Here is a 15,817-nt window from a genome sequence, read left to right on the forward strand (position 1 = left end):
ATCATATCTCGCAACACGTCATTTATGAGTGCTTGGAAAACCGCAGGAGCATTAGAAAGCCCAAAAGGAAGAACACAATATTCAAAATGCCCCCTGGGGGTCAAAAACGCGGTTTTCCACTCATGACCCTGCTTCATGCGAACCAAATGATATGCGTTACGGAGATCTAATTTCATGAAAAACGAAGCCCCTTGCAGACGCTCGAACGCTGAAGACATCAGCGGCAAAGGATACGTATTCTTCACCATGATGCTGTTCAGCCCTCGATAGTCAATGCAGGGTCTAAGAGACCCATCCTTCTTTTTCACGAAAAAAAACCCCGCCCCCGCCGGTGAAGAAGAGGGCCGTATGATCTTGGCCGCTAGAGAATCAGAAATATATTTCTCCATGGCCTCCCTCTCAGGAATAGAAAGAAAGTATAACTTGCCTTTAGGCGGAGACGTACCTGGCAATAAGTCTATTGCAAAGTCATAGGGACGATGAGGAGGCAGAGAAGCAGCTCGAGACTTACTGAACACTCTCTTCAGGTCGAGGTACTCACTGGGCACGTTTGACAGGTCCATGCGCTCCTCCTGAAACACAGAACAAGAAACAGCAGAACGAGCAGACGAAAGACAAGACTGATGACAGTTCTCACTCCACGAAACTATGGCATTAAGACCCCAGTTAATATGAGGCTTATGAAGAATTAACCAAGGATGACCTAAAACCACTGGTGTGTTAGAACAGTCTGTTAAAAAAAATGAAATGTGTTCAACATGATTTCCAGACGTGATCAGCTTTATGGGTTTAGTGGAGTGAGTCATAGTGGGAAAAGTCCGCTGAGTGCGCGTACTGCAATGGGTTGTGACAGTGCAATAACCGGAAGTTTAAAACTGAAAGCGAAACTAGAGTCAATGAAGTTTCCCTCCGCCCCGGAATCGACGAGCGCCTGTGTTTCTTGAGTTCCGGAACCCCATGATAAAGAGACGGGCAGTATTGTGGCAGACGTAGAGGATTTGTCCAAATTAATTTCACCCATCAGTAACCCCTTACCTACTGATGGGTGTTGACTTTTACGGGACAGGAAGCCACCCGATGCCCCGCCCCACCGCAGTAAAGACAGAGTCCCTCCGTTCTTCGCCGGCGCTTCTCCTCTACGGACAAGCGGGATCTGCCCAACTGCATAGGTTCCGGGTCAACGCTCCCAACTTCCGGTGCCATCGGCGAGACCGGCGAGTCAGGGACAGGATCCGGAAACCTGTTTTGCCGCATGCGACTCTCACGGCGAAGCAGTCTGGAGTCCACCCGGATGGCCAAATCCACTAGCTCGTCGAGGGTCTTGGGAAGATCTAGGGAGTAGATCTCGTCCTGAAGACGATCCGAAAGGCCATGAAGGAACATGTCCCATTGAGCCTCCGCGTTCCAGCCGGATTCAGCAGCCAAAGTGCGGAACTCAATGGAATAGTCCGCCACGCTCCGATTCCCCTGGCGGAGCTCAGCGAGGACTCGAGCGGCCTCTCTCCCAGAGGCGGCCCGATCAAAGACCTTTTTTAGTTCCTTTGAGAACAGGTCGAACGAAGAACAACAGGGTAATTTCTTCTCCCATGCTGTGGTTCCCCATTGAGCCGCCCTTCCTGAAAGGAGGGTGATGATGAACGCCACCTTGGACTGCTCTGAGGAAAACAAAGATGGCTGCAGGGAGAAGTACAGGGAGCATTTGGATAAGAAGGACCGGCATAAGTGAGGCTCCCCAGCATAGCAGGTCGGCGGAGGAAGGCGAGGCTCAACTGAGCGACCAACGCCCACGTTAGCACTGGCAGTCACCGGCGCAGGTATCACCTCCGGAGCTGGTGCAGGCTCCCCTTGTGTTGTTCCGGAAATCAGCTGTTGGACCTGAGTAGTCAGTAATGACACCTGACCAACCAAGGCCTGGATAGCCTGTGCAGTCGTGGCTAAAGCCTCGTCCTGGCGATCAATCCTGGCATTGCTAGCAGTAAGGAACTCCGATATCTGTGAAGTACTCGCTGGATCCATGGTAAAGGTCAGTTCGTTTTGTCACGTTCAAATAAATGTTCGGGTAGATCCAATAGCGAGTGAACAAAGGAATTTATTAAACACAGTCAAACTCAAAAAGGCAGGTGTAACAAAAGAGTGAGGTGCTAAGGCTAGGGGAACAGGACAGGAATCAAACAGGAAATCACGCTCTAGCAGAAACTCCTCACGGTCCTGAGCACAGACAGAAAGACACACATGAGCACATGTAACGAACTGACAATGAACATTAAACACGTAGCACTTATATAGTCACGATGATGTATATCAGCTGGCGAAAAATCAATCCAGCGGAGTGACGTAAGGCCACGTGACCAAAACAACACACGTGGGCCACAAAAGCAAAACAAACCCACATGATCACACAGACATTCCGGAAGAGCGCACAAACCTGCAACCGTTACATTTTAATAGTGCCAAATAGTTTTCTCTGATCTGTAACTTAAATAATAATAATATAATATGTAAAATAATAGATTATATAAATATACATTTGACCACCCTTGTAACGGTTCATGTCATTGTGAATGCATAGTTGCACCCATTAGTAATGTAATTTAAATAAATAGATAAGTTTGATTCACTAAAGAACTGTATATATTACACAAACTAACATTACTGTTAAAGTTGGCCCCAATCTCCCATCACCCCTTCTTAATTAGAAAATTATATTATTCTTTCACAAAAAAAATATTATTTTATATTATTATATAAAATTATATTATATTATATTATATTATATAATATTATATTATATTATTTTATTTTATTTTATTTTATATTGTATTATATTATAGAACTTGTACTAAAGTTGAGGCAGAATCTTTTAAAAGTTTTCATTTGTATGTAAAATGTCTTTTTAATGTTCAAATTATTTTACAATATTGTTATTTTTCCCAATTTACTAAACACTGTGCTCTTGTTAGGAAATACAGTAACATTTTTCAATATGGGACACAAAGTTAATGATAGTTAATTTATTTACCTGCATGATTAATGCTTGTACAGCATTTCTTAATTGTAGTTCATCATTTATTTACTAATGAATTTGTTAATGCTATTTCGGGCAACATGAATTAATTTTCATTGACTGACCTTAACAAGGATGAATAAATGCTATGATAAATGTATTGTCCATTGTTTGATCATGTTAATAAATAAATGCATTAACTTTGTGTCTAAAGTGTTACTGAAAATATCAGAAGTTGATGCATGCTTTCAGTGTCATCTTTGCTTGAAATGAATTTGTATCAATGTAAATGTTGGCAGTCTGCTACAACAAGAACAAGCTCTGTGGGAGTAGGGTAGTATCATGGTCTAAACATAGACTTGAGAAGCACTCTTTACTTGATTTAAACATACCTCCACCTTTTTTTGTTCTTTTTTTTTGTGAGGGAGAATAGGGTGTAAAATGTTTGCTGTGTCTACATGATCATTATCCTTTAACTGTGTAATCTTTTGTTACATGAAAACTGAAAAAAGTAATAAATTTATTGTACAAAAAAGTCTTTGTATGAAATAACCCTACTGCCAAGAAAGTTTGAGCTTACGGGCATGTTGCAATGACAACATGAGTTTCGAGCTCTCCTGGATCCTGTCAAACCATCAACAGTTAAACCCAGCTTACTAATCCACATACGCTGTAGAAAATGCTGGGTTTTAACACAATCAATTTGTAATGTGTTAACATGAAGGAATTAAGTTAACTCATTTTGACAAATTTAAGTGGATTGAACATAAAAGAATTGAGTTGTCTCAAAAAAAACCTTACGAATTGTATTGTTTAAGCACATAATAAATATAGTAAAGAAGTAAAGCAGTTGTAAAAGTAGTTTGAACAAACAGCAAACATAATTTTTTGAGTGTATGAAGAATGCCCCCCGATCGGTCTGCTGTTTGTGTTATAGATTGTGGATTCAGGGATCTCCAAACAAGCACTGAGCGAGATCGAAGCACGTCACAAAGACATTGTGCGTCTGGAGAGCAGCATAAAGGAGCTGCACGACATGTTTGTGGACATCGCCATGCTAGTGGAGAGCCAGGTAAATTCCATCTTTCATCACAAGCACTATTTGTTTTCCGTCCTTTCATACTGCCTGTGTTTTTCAACTTCCCTTTCATCGTCACGCATTTCTGTCTCTTCCTTTTCCTCTCTGTCTCTAGCATCTTTTTCTCCATTCTTCCTTGTTCAAACTCGCTCTGATGCTCGCTAAGTTATGTGCAACTGGTTGGAGTGACTTTCCATCAGCCCCTTCTTTCACACGTGAGTGCTCTCTGTGTTTACAATGACTTTTCCTTCCCTTCACTTTTCCTCTCATTCATTTACATAATTCGATGACAAATAAGATTCACCCATTACATCATAATGCATCATTTGTTTAAAATAACTAAAGACTATGGCTCTTCCGAAACCCTGTGAGCTGCCTGTCTGGTTGACATTTGAAGGATCATTGGTAGGATAAAAGCTCCATTAAAAGTTACAATTATATTGCTTTAAAAGAGTCAATGAATGGTCATAACTAATGCAACATTGCAGTTGCTTTTAGTATTTATTCTATATTTAATGGGATAGTTCACCAAAAAAATGACAACTCTGTTAACATTTACTAACCATTGACTTGTTCCAAACCAATTGAGGTTTTTTTTTCTGTTGAACAAAAATTAAGATATTTTGAAGAATGTTGGAAACCTGTAACCATTGACATCCATAGTAGAAAAAATAAATATGGAAAAATCTTTTGTGTTCAATAGAGCAAAAATAAAAATGGTTTGACACAAGTCATGGCAGAGTAAATGATGGTAGAATTTTCATTAATGGGTGAATTAGCCCTTCAAGTTTATTTTGATATTTAAATATATGCTATTTTTTATAAGTCTCTTAATGTATTTATTTAATTACAAAATATTATAAAACTTTTATTTAAAATCTTTTTTTTATCCATTTGATGCCTAGCAGAATTATTAGCACTATTACTCCAGTCTTTATGAAATAAAAGCACTGTCATAAATATTTTGTGCATAAATAAATATTTTGTGTGTAAATAAGTCTTTGGGGTCACACGATTCTTAAGAAGTCACTATATAAATTAGACAAACAGTTGCTGTTTAACATTTTGTGGAAACATATTTCGTGATTCTGTGACACTTTACAATAACAGTATATGAATGATGATGTATTAATATGTAAACTAAACATGGCTTTATTATGAATTAATGATGAGTTAAGGTGCAAAATGAGTTAAAACTTCATGTATGAGTTCATGTATGAGTAATGGCTACCTTAATTACTTGTTGGTACATGTTGTTAATTAATGTATTAAATAACATTTAAGTTTAAGCTACAGTAAATGTAACCATCATAAACTCCTGAGCTGTTAATGTATAATTATGTCATGACTTTACTCGGAGGGGCACATCACCAATAACTTATCCTTATCTACTCATGAACTCCTGTATTTAAGTTGTTGATGTTGACAGAACACTCTTCTATTGTTATTCAGTGTAAATGCACTAGACGGACGTGCATAAGGAGTTCATGAGTCGTTATCAATGGGTTAATAATGATGTGTCTCTCCAAGTAAAGTCATGACGTAATTATATATGAACAGCTCATGAGTTCATGATGGTTAAATTATGCATAAAGTTATGTTGTAATTAATGCATTAATTAACAAACAATCATGTACTAACAAGTAATTAAGGTAGCCATTATTCACGGCTTATGTAGTTAAAGTTAGTTCATGGTTAGCGCGTGCCTTAAAATATCATTAATTCATACTAATGTTTAGTTTACATATTAATAGATTATTATTTTTTATACTTTTATTGTAAAGTGTTACCTGTGATTCTTTACTTGATTTTAAAAAGAACTTATTTATAATATTTGTTATAATAAAAATATATTTACGGTCACTTTTAATCAACGTAATGCATCCTTGCTGAATATGTGTGAAAATATCATTCAAAAGACTAAAAAATAAAGAATTCAAGCATAAGTGACCATTAACTACTAGGTTGCTGCTCATGAGGCATGTTTCAAATCAAAAATTAATATCTTATTAAAATAAATTACTTATTATTTCCGTTTCAGCTGGGTTTCTTTCTATGTAGTCTGTAACCACTGAAGCAGTTCACTAGGTTTTGGAGAAGAGCTAAAATAATATAATAAATCCACATGATCTTTAGAGGTCTGATACCTTGTTGACCAAACTATTTTGCTTATTAACTGCTTGCTATGGAGACAAACTGAAAGGTAAGACTGTGGTATTTCTCTTATAAGTTGATTTTGTTTATGACCCTGTTCTGGAATGTCACACTTGTTTCATTCAGTAAATTGGGGAAGAGTTGTTTGGCTTGACTGCTGATTTCTGCTAAAAATGCATTTAAATTGTCCCTTGACAGTCATTTTACTGACTATAAGTACAGTAACTTTGCAAATACATGTCAACTTATTTTACTAACCCTAACCTCACAGTCAACTAATACTCTTATGTTTAAAGAAGGTAGAGACAACGATTTTTTATCTGTAAATAGATAGACACAATAGACTCTCTTTCGTTAAAAAAGTAAATAACCAGATTTCCCACGATGCATAATTTACATAATACTTGTGTCACAATAAAATAGTATTGCAGTTTTAAGGATATTAAATTATTCTGGGATATATTGCTATTTTTTACCTTTTTTCTTCACATTCTGCCATTTTGGCTCCCTGGAAGAAGACATGTTGTATCTGCTATCTTGGGACTAATGTGGTAAAATAAAGCATAAACATTTCCTATGTAATATGAACCTCTTAGGGATGACACCAATCTTTATTTCATTAACTTACTGCATGCTGAAGGTTACCCTGCTCACTAGAAAGCTCTCAACATCTAGACTGTAAAAAAAGAGATTTTTTTAATTAAACCAAATAGTTAAATACCATATTGGCAATATATCACTATGGCCATAGTGTTGCTGTGGAAACTTTTGTCAATCTGCGCTGTATCAATATTTCCCCCACCCCTATTCCAAAATCACTAATAGTCAACAGAGACACTAAGGCAGTGTTTATCTATCATCTTAGCATTGTTTTTATTGATCGATTACAAGTGAAAGATGCTAAATTCAGGTATAAACTTGGTCTAAAACATTTTGTGCTTGTCCATTTTCAACCACTTCCAGAGGTTGTGGAAAAAGGCTTTTGATGTTTTACACGTTTTTAGACATGGCGTATGAATGGCTTCATAAACAACTATAGAGGACATACAGCAGATCATGTTCTTGCTTCTTGGCATGTAACTGTTTTTTTGCAAATAGTCGACAAGCTTTGTTTGAATATAGTTCATTGCTGTGTACCGTCATTGTGTTATTAGTTAAAATGGCACTTCCTGTGTTGTCTATCCCTTGTTTGTTGCATGCTCTGGTGACATTTCTCTGTAGACCAAAACCATTCAGCAGTGAGTCTAACGCCACACTTTTAGTGCCGAGCTGTTGTATCAGGAACTCTTACGAAAAAGGTTGCCAAAAAACTGGTACTGTTTGCTATTTTCATAGCTTTGACAGTGGAAATTAAAAAAAGTCTTCATCATATCATATCGTACTGAACTGAACTGTACTTCTCAGTGAAAATGAGCCATTATTCTCTGACTACTAACCTCACAGAAAACATCAAAAGATCAGAAACAGGGTATATGCAGGGTCTTAAAAAGTATTAAAAGTTGATATATTAATTTAGAGAAATTTAAGGCCATTTAAAAGTATTAAAAAGACTAAAATACTATTTTGCAAGGTATTAAATTTGACATCATTTTGATTATGCGATGTATGCTAAAGTTTGCCTAATTAAATCTGCGAATGTCAGGATGCTGTGTAGTTTATGAAATCAATTAAATCCTGCTATATTTAACATCATGCTGCTTTGTTTACTGCAGTAACCAAGGCAACACCATTATTTCTGCTACTTTATAGGCGCCAACCTGCTGAATTCGCTAGATTTAATTGGTTTATTCAGTATATGAATAATGTTTTTGTTTTGGATTAGTTTCTTACATTAATATTTAATAAATATACTGTAAGTTAAAATTTTGCCAGTGTTTCCAGTTAAAAAGTGGTTATTATGTCTTGTATGGAAAGAGTCTTAAAAAAGGTCTTAAAAGACATTGAATTTCACTCTCTGTTTCCTGTACATAGTCTGAGTACACAAACAGCCATACACCCACCCATAGACTTTCTAATGAAAGCAATTAGAAAAGTGGTTAAAAGTGTATAGAAGAGAAGGATTAATGCACCACGTCCTCCTTGTTTACTAGTGATCCAAATTACCAGAATTTTTAAAACAAGGTAAAAAGGGAATAATCAAAAAGTGTAAACATCAGTTTTCATACAGCTAAAGTCAAGTACTTCAAACGTGTCATCAGTTATTACTAGGCCCACACAGAATCTGCACATGCAGAAGTCCGCAGATTTTTAGCCCATCATTTTGTCTATGTATTTACATGTGTAAATGTGTTTAAATTTATATTTATTCAGGTTTTAAAGTTCTTTCACTAAAAGTATTGTGATATAATAATAGTAATTTTAAAATGTTCATATTATTTATTTACAATGCCGTTTGTAATGTAATATGTTCTGCCTTTTAGTAGAGATATTACATGAGAGACTTGCTTTGTTTACCAAATAAGTGGATCTAATTGGATTTGCATTGTAAACCTTAAATAAATGTTAAAAAGGTATTATTTTTTATTCCATATATTACGTTTTTAGTTATGATACTCCCAAAATCATTCCCCATAAATCCGCAGATTTTTTACAAATTTCCCCACAGATATAGCAAACATTGTCTGCAGATTCTGTCTGGCCCTAGTCATTACCCAGCAAAAATACGGTTGAACTTGTCACAATATATAGGTTGTCCTGCTGATTAACTTGTTATTGTAAAAATATAATTTTTAAGTATTGAAATAGTTAAGTAAACTTGCCCTGTGCTATGGGTGTACATCTTCTTTAAGGGTACAGAAATCATCATTGTGTTTGTTTTATATGTTTCAGGGCAACATGGTTGATAACATTGAGGTGAATGTGGGTAAAGCAGTCGATCACGTTGAAGCCGCAAGGGATGAAACCAAGAAAGCAGTCAGGTATCAGAGTAAAGCCCGGAAGGTACGAAGTTCACCTGATGCTCTGTCTGACATTAGTCTTTGTGGCTTCTGCTGTCTTTCTCTTCCTTTTTTCTTCCCCCGTTTCCTCTTTTCGCTTCTCTCTTCATCACCCAAAATCCATCAAAGGGTGGCATGATTGAAAGGATCGAGAACAACATGGACCAGTCAGTGGGTTTCGTGGAGCGAGCCGTTGCTGACACTAAGAAAGCAGCTAAATTTCAGCAGGAGGCTCGGCGTGTGAGTTCAAGATAAATATGAAGCCTCGTCCGTCTGTCCCACCCGTTCCCAAAGCCTCTCCCTACTGTGTCTGAACACACTGACGTCACACACAAACAAACAAAGTGATTATTACTAATCCTGATACGCCCTGAAACTTCCCATTACAGGATTTCAAAGAATCTCAGCAGGTAATTTCAAAACAAGCCACATATATTCCCCTTTCAGGACATATTAATAGCAAGAATAATGTTTAACAAACTTGACAATACACACAGATGCTCTGTGGTGTACTGTGTGGAAAAATTATGATGGTATCTAGTGCTAGTTACTTTAGTAAGAAGTTTAACTTGTATTGATACAGATATACAAAAAACACATGATGTATAGTAGGGTAAACAGGAGAACCTGGAAATTTTCCAACACTAATATGAACTGGATTTATTCATAGGCATGTGCTTATGCTTGCATGTTCAGGGGCCAGTTACAATGAGGACACACAAACATTTCATTATTATTAATAATAAATAGCTAAATAAATAAAACAAACGTAAAAATGCTTCCAGGGTAGAACATATTGTATATAGATCGGTGGATGTGGGATTTGCCAATTTATCAGAACAGCTTCAACTCCAAGGCAGTCCAAAATGTAGTATCAAAAAAGTAAATCTGGTACTCCTTATGAGTACTGGAGGTATAACAGATCATGGTTGATCTGTGATTAGTATGAATCACAACCCACAGGTTGGAACACACGTGACCCATGGATTAATAATTTTTTTTACTTGTAGATTAATCCTAAATTTGTAACGATCGCAGTCATCAAATCACATGTATGAAAGCATGTAAGCTTTCCTATAAAATATAATTATGACGGAAGAAGTTGTGGTCGCTTATGTGGTAGGTTGCGGTAGATGGTGATTTGCATATGTTTATTAATCTTTCGAATCGCTGCATTCAAATCTGTAATTGAAAAACGCAAAAATCAAGAAAGAGATTCAGTATTTAGTGTTTTGAGTTAGTTTTGAAGTTACCAACAGTCAAATAACACAAAAGTACTGGGATAACAGTTCATAGTTTAGATAAAACCACTGATGTTTATGGTAAAGATCACAATCACTCTCATATGCATTTAACAACGCTCAAAAATGAAAGTTGTAGGCAGTAGTGATGTGCGGATCGATACTAAAATATTGATATCTCCTATACCAGCTTTGTATGTTCTAAAATCGATTAACTTATCAAAACATTGATATTTCAGTAAATTGGAGCAAATATGTAGTTTATTGGAAATAGAAATACAGCGGAAAGTAACCACAATTACCCTAGTTTATCTGAATAATGCCAACTTAGACGGAACTACTTGTTCTTCCGCCTGCCAAGTCATATGCGTAATATGGCAATTAGGGTTGTAACGGTATGAATTTTTCACGGTATGATAATCGTCTAAAACAATACCACGGTTTGACGGTTTCGCGGTATACGGTATGTTACAAATGTTACAAAATAATAGAACAGTGAAGCAAATTTGACTTTTTCCAAATAATATATTTTTAGTTACTATAAACAACACCACTTACAATGAACAAATAAAAATAAGAAAATAATAAATAATGTGTCAAAGTCCAAATAAAGTCCAAATAAACATGGTGCAAATCCTCAGTAAAAAATAGATATAAATATTTACTATACTATAAATAGTTACATAACGAAACTAGATTTAATATGGAACATCCTTAGGTTTTATGTGCCAGCATGGATATGGTTGTCTATCGATATGGATTTGGATATGGTTGTCTGCAATGCAGACAAACAGCTGCATCTTCATTTGCGTCTTTTGAAAACAGCAAGAGCAGCAGTTCGTCATTGCTGTGTCACTGTTTTGTCATGTTTCTGTGCTGCTGTGCATGCAAAAGTACTTAGTATGAGAATTATTTCATGCAAAACTTTTTTTTTTGCGTTTTATTTAGCCGCGCATAAATGTATGCCTTTCTCTCATTCCGTGTTGTTCAAAAAGCTTGGTCCACAAACAAAAGCGAAACCTATGCTTATTGGTTGTGATATAGCGAGTTTGAACCAATCTGGGCATGGAGGAGGGACAATGCATCAATGTATCATGTCTGATTTGTCCGGAGACACAGTGACGAGCGTTTCTTTGTCAAATCAGCGTTGTCAAATCAGCGTTGTCCGCGAATGTTATGTGATACAGCACTGGAAAGCTGAGATTCTCTTCTTTATGCCAATCTTTGAATTGTATGAATCGGATCAGCGGATCAAAAGTTATTAAACATTTAAGAGCAATACTTATTTTTAGCCGCGGGCGGCTGTCTCGGTCTTTAAGGGTTAAAACCGTTGATATGCAATTGTTCATGGTATGATAATCGTGCAAGTTCAAATCGTGGTAAACCGTCATACCGGTATATTGTTACAACCCTAATGGCAATGTACAAATGCAGAGCACACTAGCTAGCCACTCAGTCCGCTGGCACATGTTGTTCAGTCACGCTGTCGTTGGATGGGTGACTGCAAGTGAAGTTATGTGTGGAGCTACTTCACTTCCATAAACTCAAACGATGCGATATGTGACACGTCTAACAAAACAGTGAGATACTGTGGTAATACCACAAACCTAATCAAACATCTACATATAAATCACAAGATAGAATATGACAATGTCATCACTGGGCGGTCAGAAATGGAGGAAAGGAGAGGCACAGGTGCTGCTAGGGCGAAACAGACATTGCTTTTAGAGTCCCCAGGTGCAGTAGGCAGGCACTATCCAGGTACAGAGGGAGAAAATATGGTGATGTGGCTGTATTTTGGTGGCTTGGGTTTATGTGACAGTGATAAAACAATGGCAGTTCCCTGAATTCTTAAAACAAATTTTTTAGAACTTTGGTTATGAAATAAGTAATAAAATATGAAATGACCAAAATGTCTGCAATAGTTCATCTTGGAGTAAAATGTGTACTCTACTTGTTACATACTTTAATTTCCCTCTACTTGGTATTGGATCGGATAGGAAATCAGTAGTATCTCACATTACTAGTTGGGAGCAATTACATTGTTTAACCAATAGTTGGTGACAAGCAACCATCAAAAATATGTCACTGAATAATTCTTCAAAAATGATCCATCTAGCAATGAAACATGAAGTTGTAAGAGTGAATAACTGACGCATTTATTAAAAATGAGACTCAAATAAATATGGGTTGTACAAATGATAATGTTAGATTTCTACATTTAGCGTTATTAGCATCAGTAATAGTAACAGGGAATTTTCCACAGTGCTGAATATTTTACAATTTATTTTTATGCAGATGATTATTACTTCATTTTTATTTTTTTTTAAAAATATGTAATGGAAAGCTAGTTACATTTGTCTCCTCTCTTTTTTGGCTGATCCAAAAAATAGTCCGATTTGTGACAAAAAAAAACATACTGTGATCCGAACTGTGAGATTTGTGATCCGTTACACCACTATTGAGCACCACACGAGAGCATATATTGCTATTTAAACCAACAGCAATTGCTTAATTCACAGTTGTTTATTGTGAAAGCCTCATCTGTGTACGTTTGTGCATAATAATCTAAAATCTTGCTTTGGGTTTGAAGCTATTGAGAATGAGTTTAAATTGGCATGACAGAAGTTTTATGTACTTTCCCTTATGTATTTTAAGGGATACTCCTTTAGAGAAAATTCTCGTCATTTGTTCCTTTTCCTTCGGCTTAGTCTCTGATTTATCAGAGGTCGCCACAGAGAAAAGAACTGCAAACTATTCTGGCATATGTTTTACGCAGCGGATGCCCTTTCAGCCGCAACCCAACATTGGGAAATACTCATCTTTTACTCATTATTACAGCCTCGAGTTGTTGCAACCCTGTAGAGTGCCCAAAAAAGCTTATGAATACGCAAATTATTCAAAGCAGTGCAAAGTATTTTCTTTCTTTCCTTCTTTCTTGCTTTCCTTCTTTCTTTCTGTGCTTGCATGTAATGAATGTCATTGAAGATTTTCCATCCAGAGATTGTTTTTTGGTCCAGATTTGTGTCTGTATTAATTGTTACTTAAATAGTTAAAGTAAGTGCTATAACAGTGTGTTATCTGTGTGTTTCTTCACAGAAAATTATTATTATAGTGTCTGTGGTTTTGGTGATTTTGGCCATTATTGCGTTGATAGTGGGTTTATCTGTAGGTCTGCAAAGATGATACCGGTGAGTACATTTTAGAGGAACGAGTCTAACATCTGGGAAATGGGTCTGGTGTTAGTGTATTATCCAGACTTTGAGCTCTGGATATTAGTTGGTCTTCTCTAGTCTTCCGCTCAGATGTTAAAGATGTTGGGCTTTGGGGTCTCTTTGGGATACAACCAACTTAATTCTGTTGGGGGTTTTTGTATTGATGTTAACTTTTCTGTGGCTACGTACACCATGTGATGTTTCACGTGTGACAACCGCATTTAAAAATATGATTGAATTACCTAACTGATCATTTTAGTTGTGTACAGAAAAAGGCTTGATGCTAAAATTGCTATGATTGTTACAGGTTTTTTTTTTTTTGCTTTATCAACAAGAACCAGCATGTACCACTTTTTATACAACAAAATCCCTTCAAATTCCTTAACAAAAAGGATTAATTAAGAAAAGAAGAAATTAAATAATAATAAAAAGAAAACGGAGCAGAGGGCACATGATTATCAATTTACACATAAATATATTACACACATTTTTCCAATTTTAGTTATTAACAAGAGTTATTAAATGCACTTTTACGACAGGAAAGGCATATATACAAACACCTTTATGCAAATTTGTTAAAAGAGGACCATATATTAACTGTTTTAGTAATTGTTACAGGGTTACAACAGCTATATACTGGCATTTGAGCATTTAATATTATTCTTTTTATTATTAAAGTAATATTACAATGACCAAAAATTTATAGTTAGTATTTTACTATATCATTGAGGAGCAGTGTTTTATGTTGAAATGGCTTTTCCACTGAAGGCAGTCTTAAAGGGAAAGCTCACCCCAAAATTCAAATGTGCTCACCATTTACTCTTCCTCAAGTGGTTCCAAACCATTATGAGTTTCTTCTGTTAAACACTAAAAAAAGAAAAGATATTTTGAAGAAAGCTGAAAACCTGTAACTCAGGAGTGTCCATACTCTGTCCTGGAGGGCCGGTGTCCTGCATATTTTGAGTCCAACCACCTATTAAACACACCTGAACTAGCTAATCAAGCTCTTTCTAGGTATACTAGAAACTTCCAGGATGGTGCGTTGAAGGAGTTAAACTGTGCAGGACACTGGCCGATGTTTGGACACCCCTGCTGTAACCATTGACTTCCATGGTAGGAAAAATACTATGGAAGTCTGAATTGTTACAGGTTTTCAGCCGTCTTTAAAATATCTTCCTTTGTGTTCAATAGAAAAAAAGCAACTGAAACTGGTTTTAAACAACTGAAGTGCGAATTCAGTTCTGGGTGAACAATCCCTTTAAAGTGTTGCCATAAAATGTAAATCAGATTACAGTTACACTTTTTGGATTATGTGACTGATTACATATTATTACACAATGGCAGTAAATAAAAATCATTCTCTCTTTTTTTCTTTTTTTTTTTTTTACATTTTGCTTACCAGAAGTCTGATTGTATCATATAATGTACAGTAGCTTAGGATTTATTTGCAATTTAGATTGGCAATGTAAATCCCATGTAAATTTATTTTGGCTCCATGCTTTAGAATTTATTAAAGGGGTGAGAAAACACCTTGAAACTAATGAAAATAAAACCAATATGAAACAAATAATTACATATAAACACATAATAGGGCATTACTGAACATTGTTGATAAACAGATATGAAGCACCAAGGTCTTAATAATATCCATTAACATTCAAGTAACTATTGATTCCTGGTACTCTGACTAAAATATCTCAAATATGGAAATCTTGATGCATGCATTGTCATTGCTGTTTGTTACATCAGGAATACACAAATGTTTTTTTCCTCAGCCCCTTGTCTTTAATGGTAAGTTTTAAAAACGATTACATAAAAAGTAATCCAAAATAACGTTTTCTAAAATTTGAATAACCGACAGCAGTCATCATTTGAAGTGGATCAAAAAAGACAAGGCAAAGACAAGACTGGGTGTTGTTCAATAGTTTTAGGACTACTTTAGGAAGAAATCTTCAAATGTCGGATACTATAGATTACATTACGAAATACAGTTTGTAATCTGTCACCAGTGATGGAATACAATTTGTGAATACTCCAATGCACTGGCCTAAACTTACCTTCTTACCTCTTCCTCACACTTCTTATGTGCCTATAAATGTCATTAAGAATTATTTGACCAGTTTGGCTATAATACGGACTTCACCTGATGTTTGTCTTTTCATTGTTGAGTCCATTTAAGTGTTGAATGC

At 36.0% G+C, this 15,817-nt stretch overlaps 1 protein-coding gene across 1 annotated transcript in view; it reads left to right on the top strand.

Moving 5' to 3' along the window:
- Positions 1-15,817, top strand: part of stx3b (syntaxin 3b) — a 54,944-nt gene that overhangs the window by 38,228 nt on the left and 899 nt on the right. The window contains 3 exon segments of the mRNA NM_200543.1: positions 3,942-4,076; positions 9,066-9,176; positions 13,513-13,604. Coding sequence (NP_956837.1) covers positions 3,942-4,076; positions 9,066-9,176; positions 13,513-13,599 — 333 coding nt within the window. The 3' untranslated portion in view covers positions 13,600-13,604.

The sequence above is a fragment of the Danio rerio genome, chromosome 14 (genome assembly GCF_049306965.1).
Source record: "Danio rerio strain Tuebingen ecotype United States chromosome 14, GRCz12tu, whole genome shotgun sequence".
Classification (NCBI taxonomy): Eukaryota; Metazoa; Chordata; class Actinopteri; order Cypriniformes; family Danionidae; genus Danio; species Danio rerio.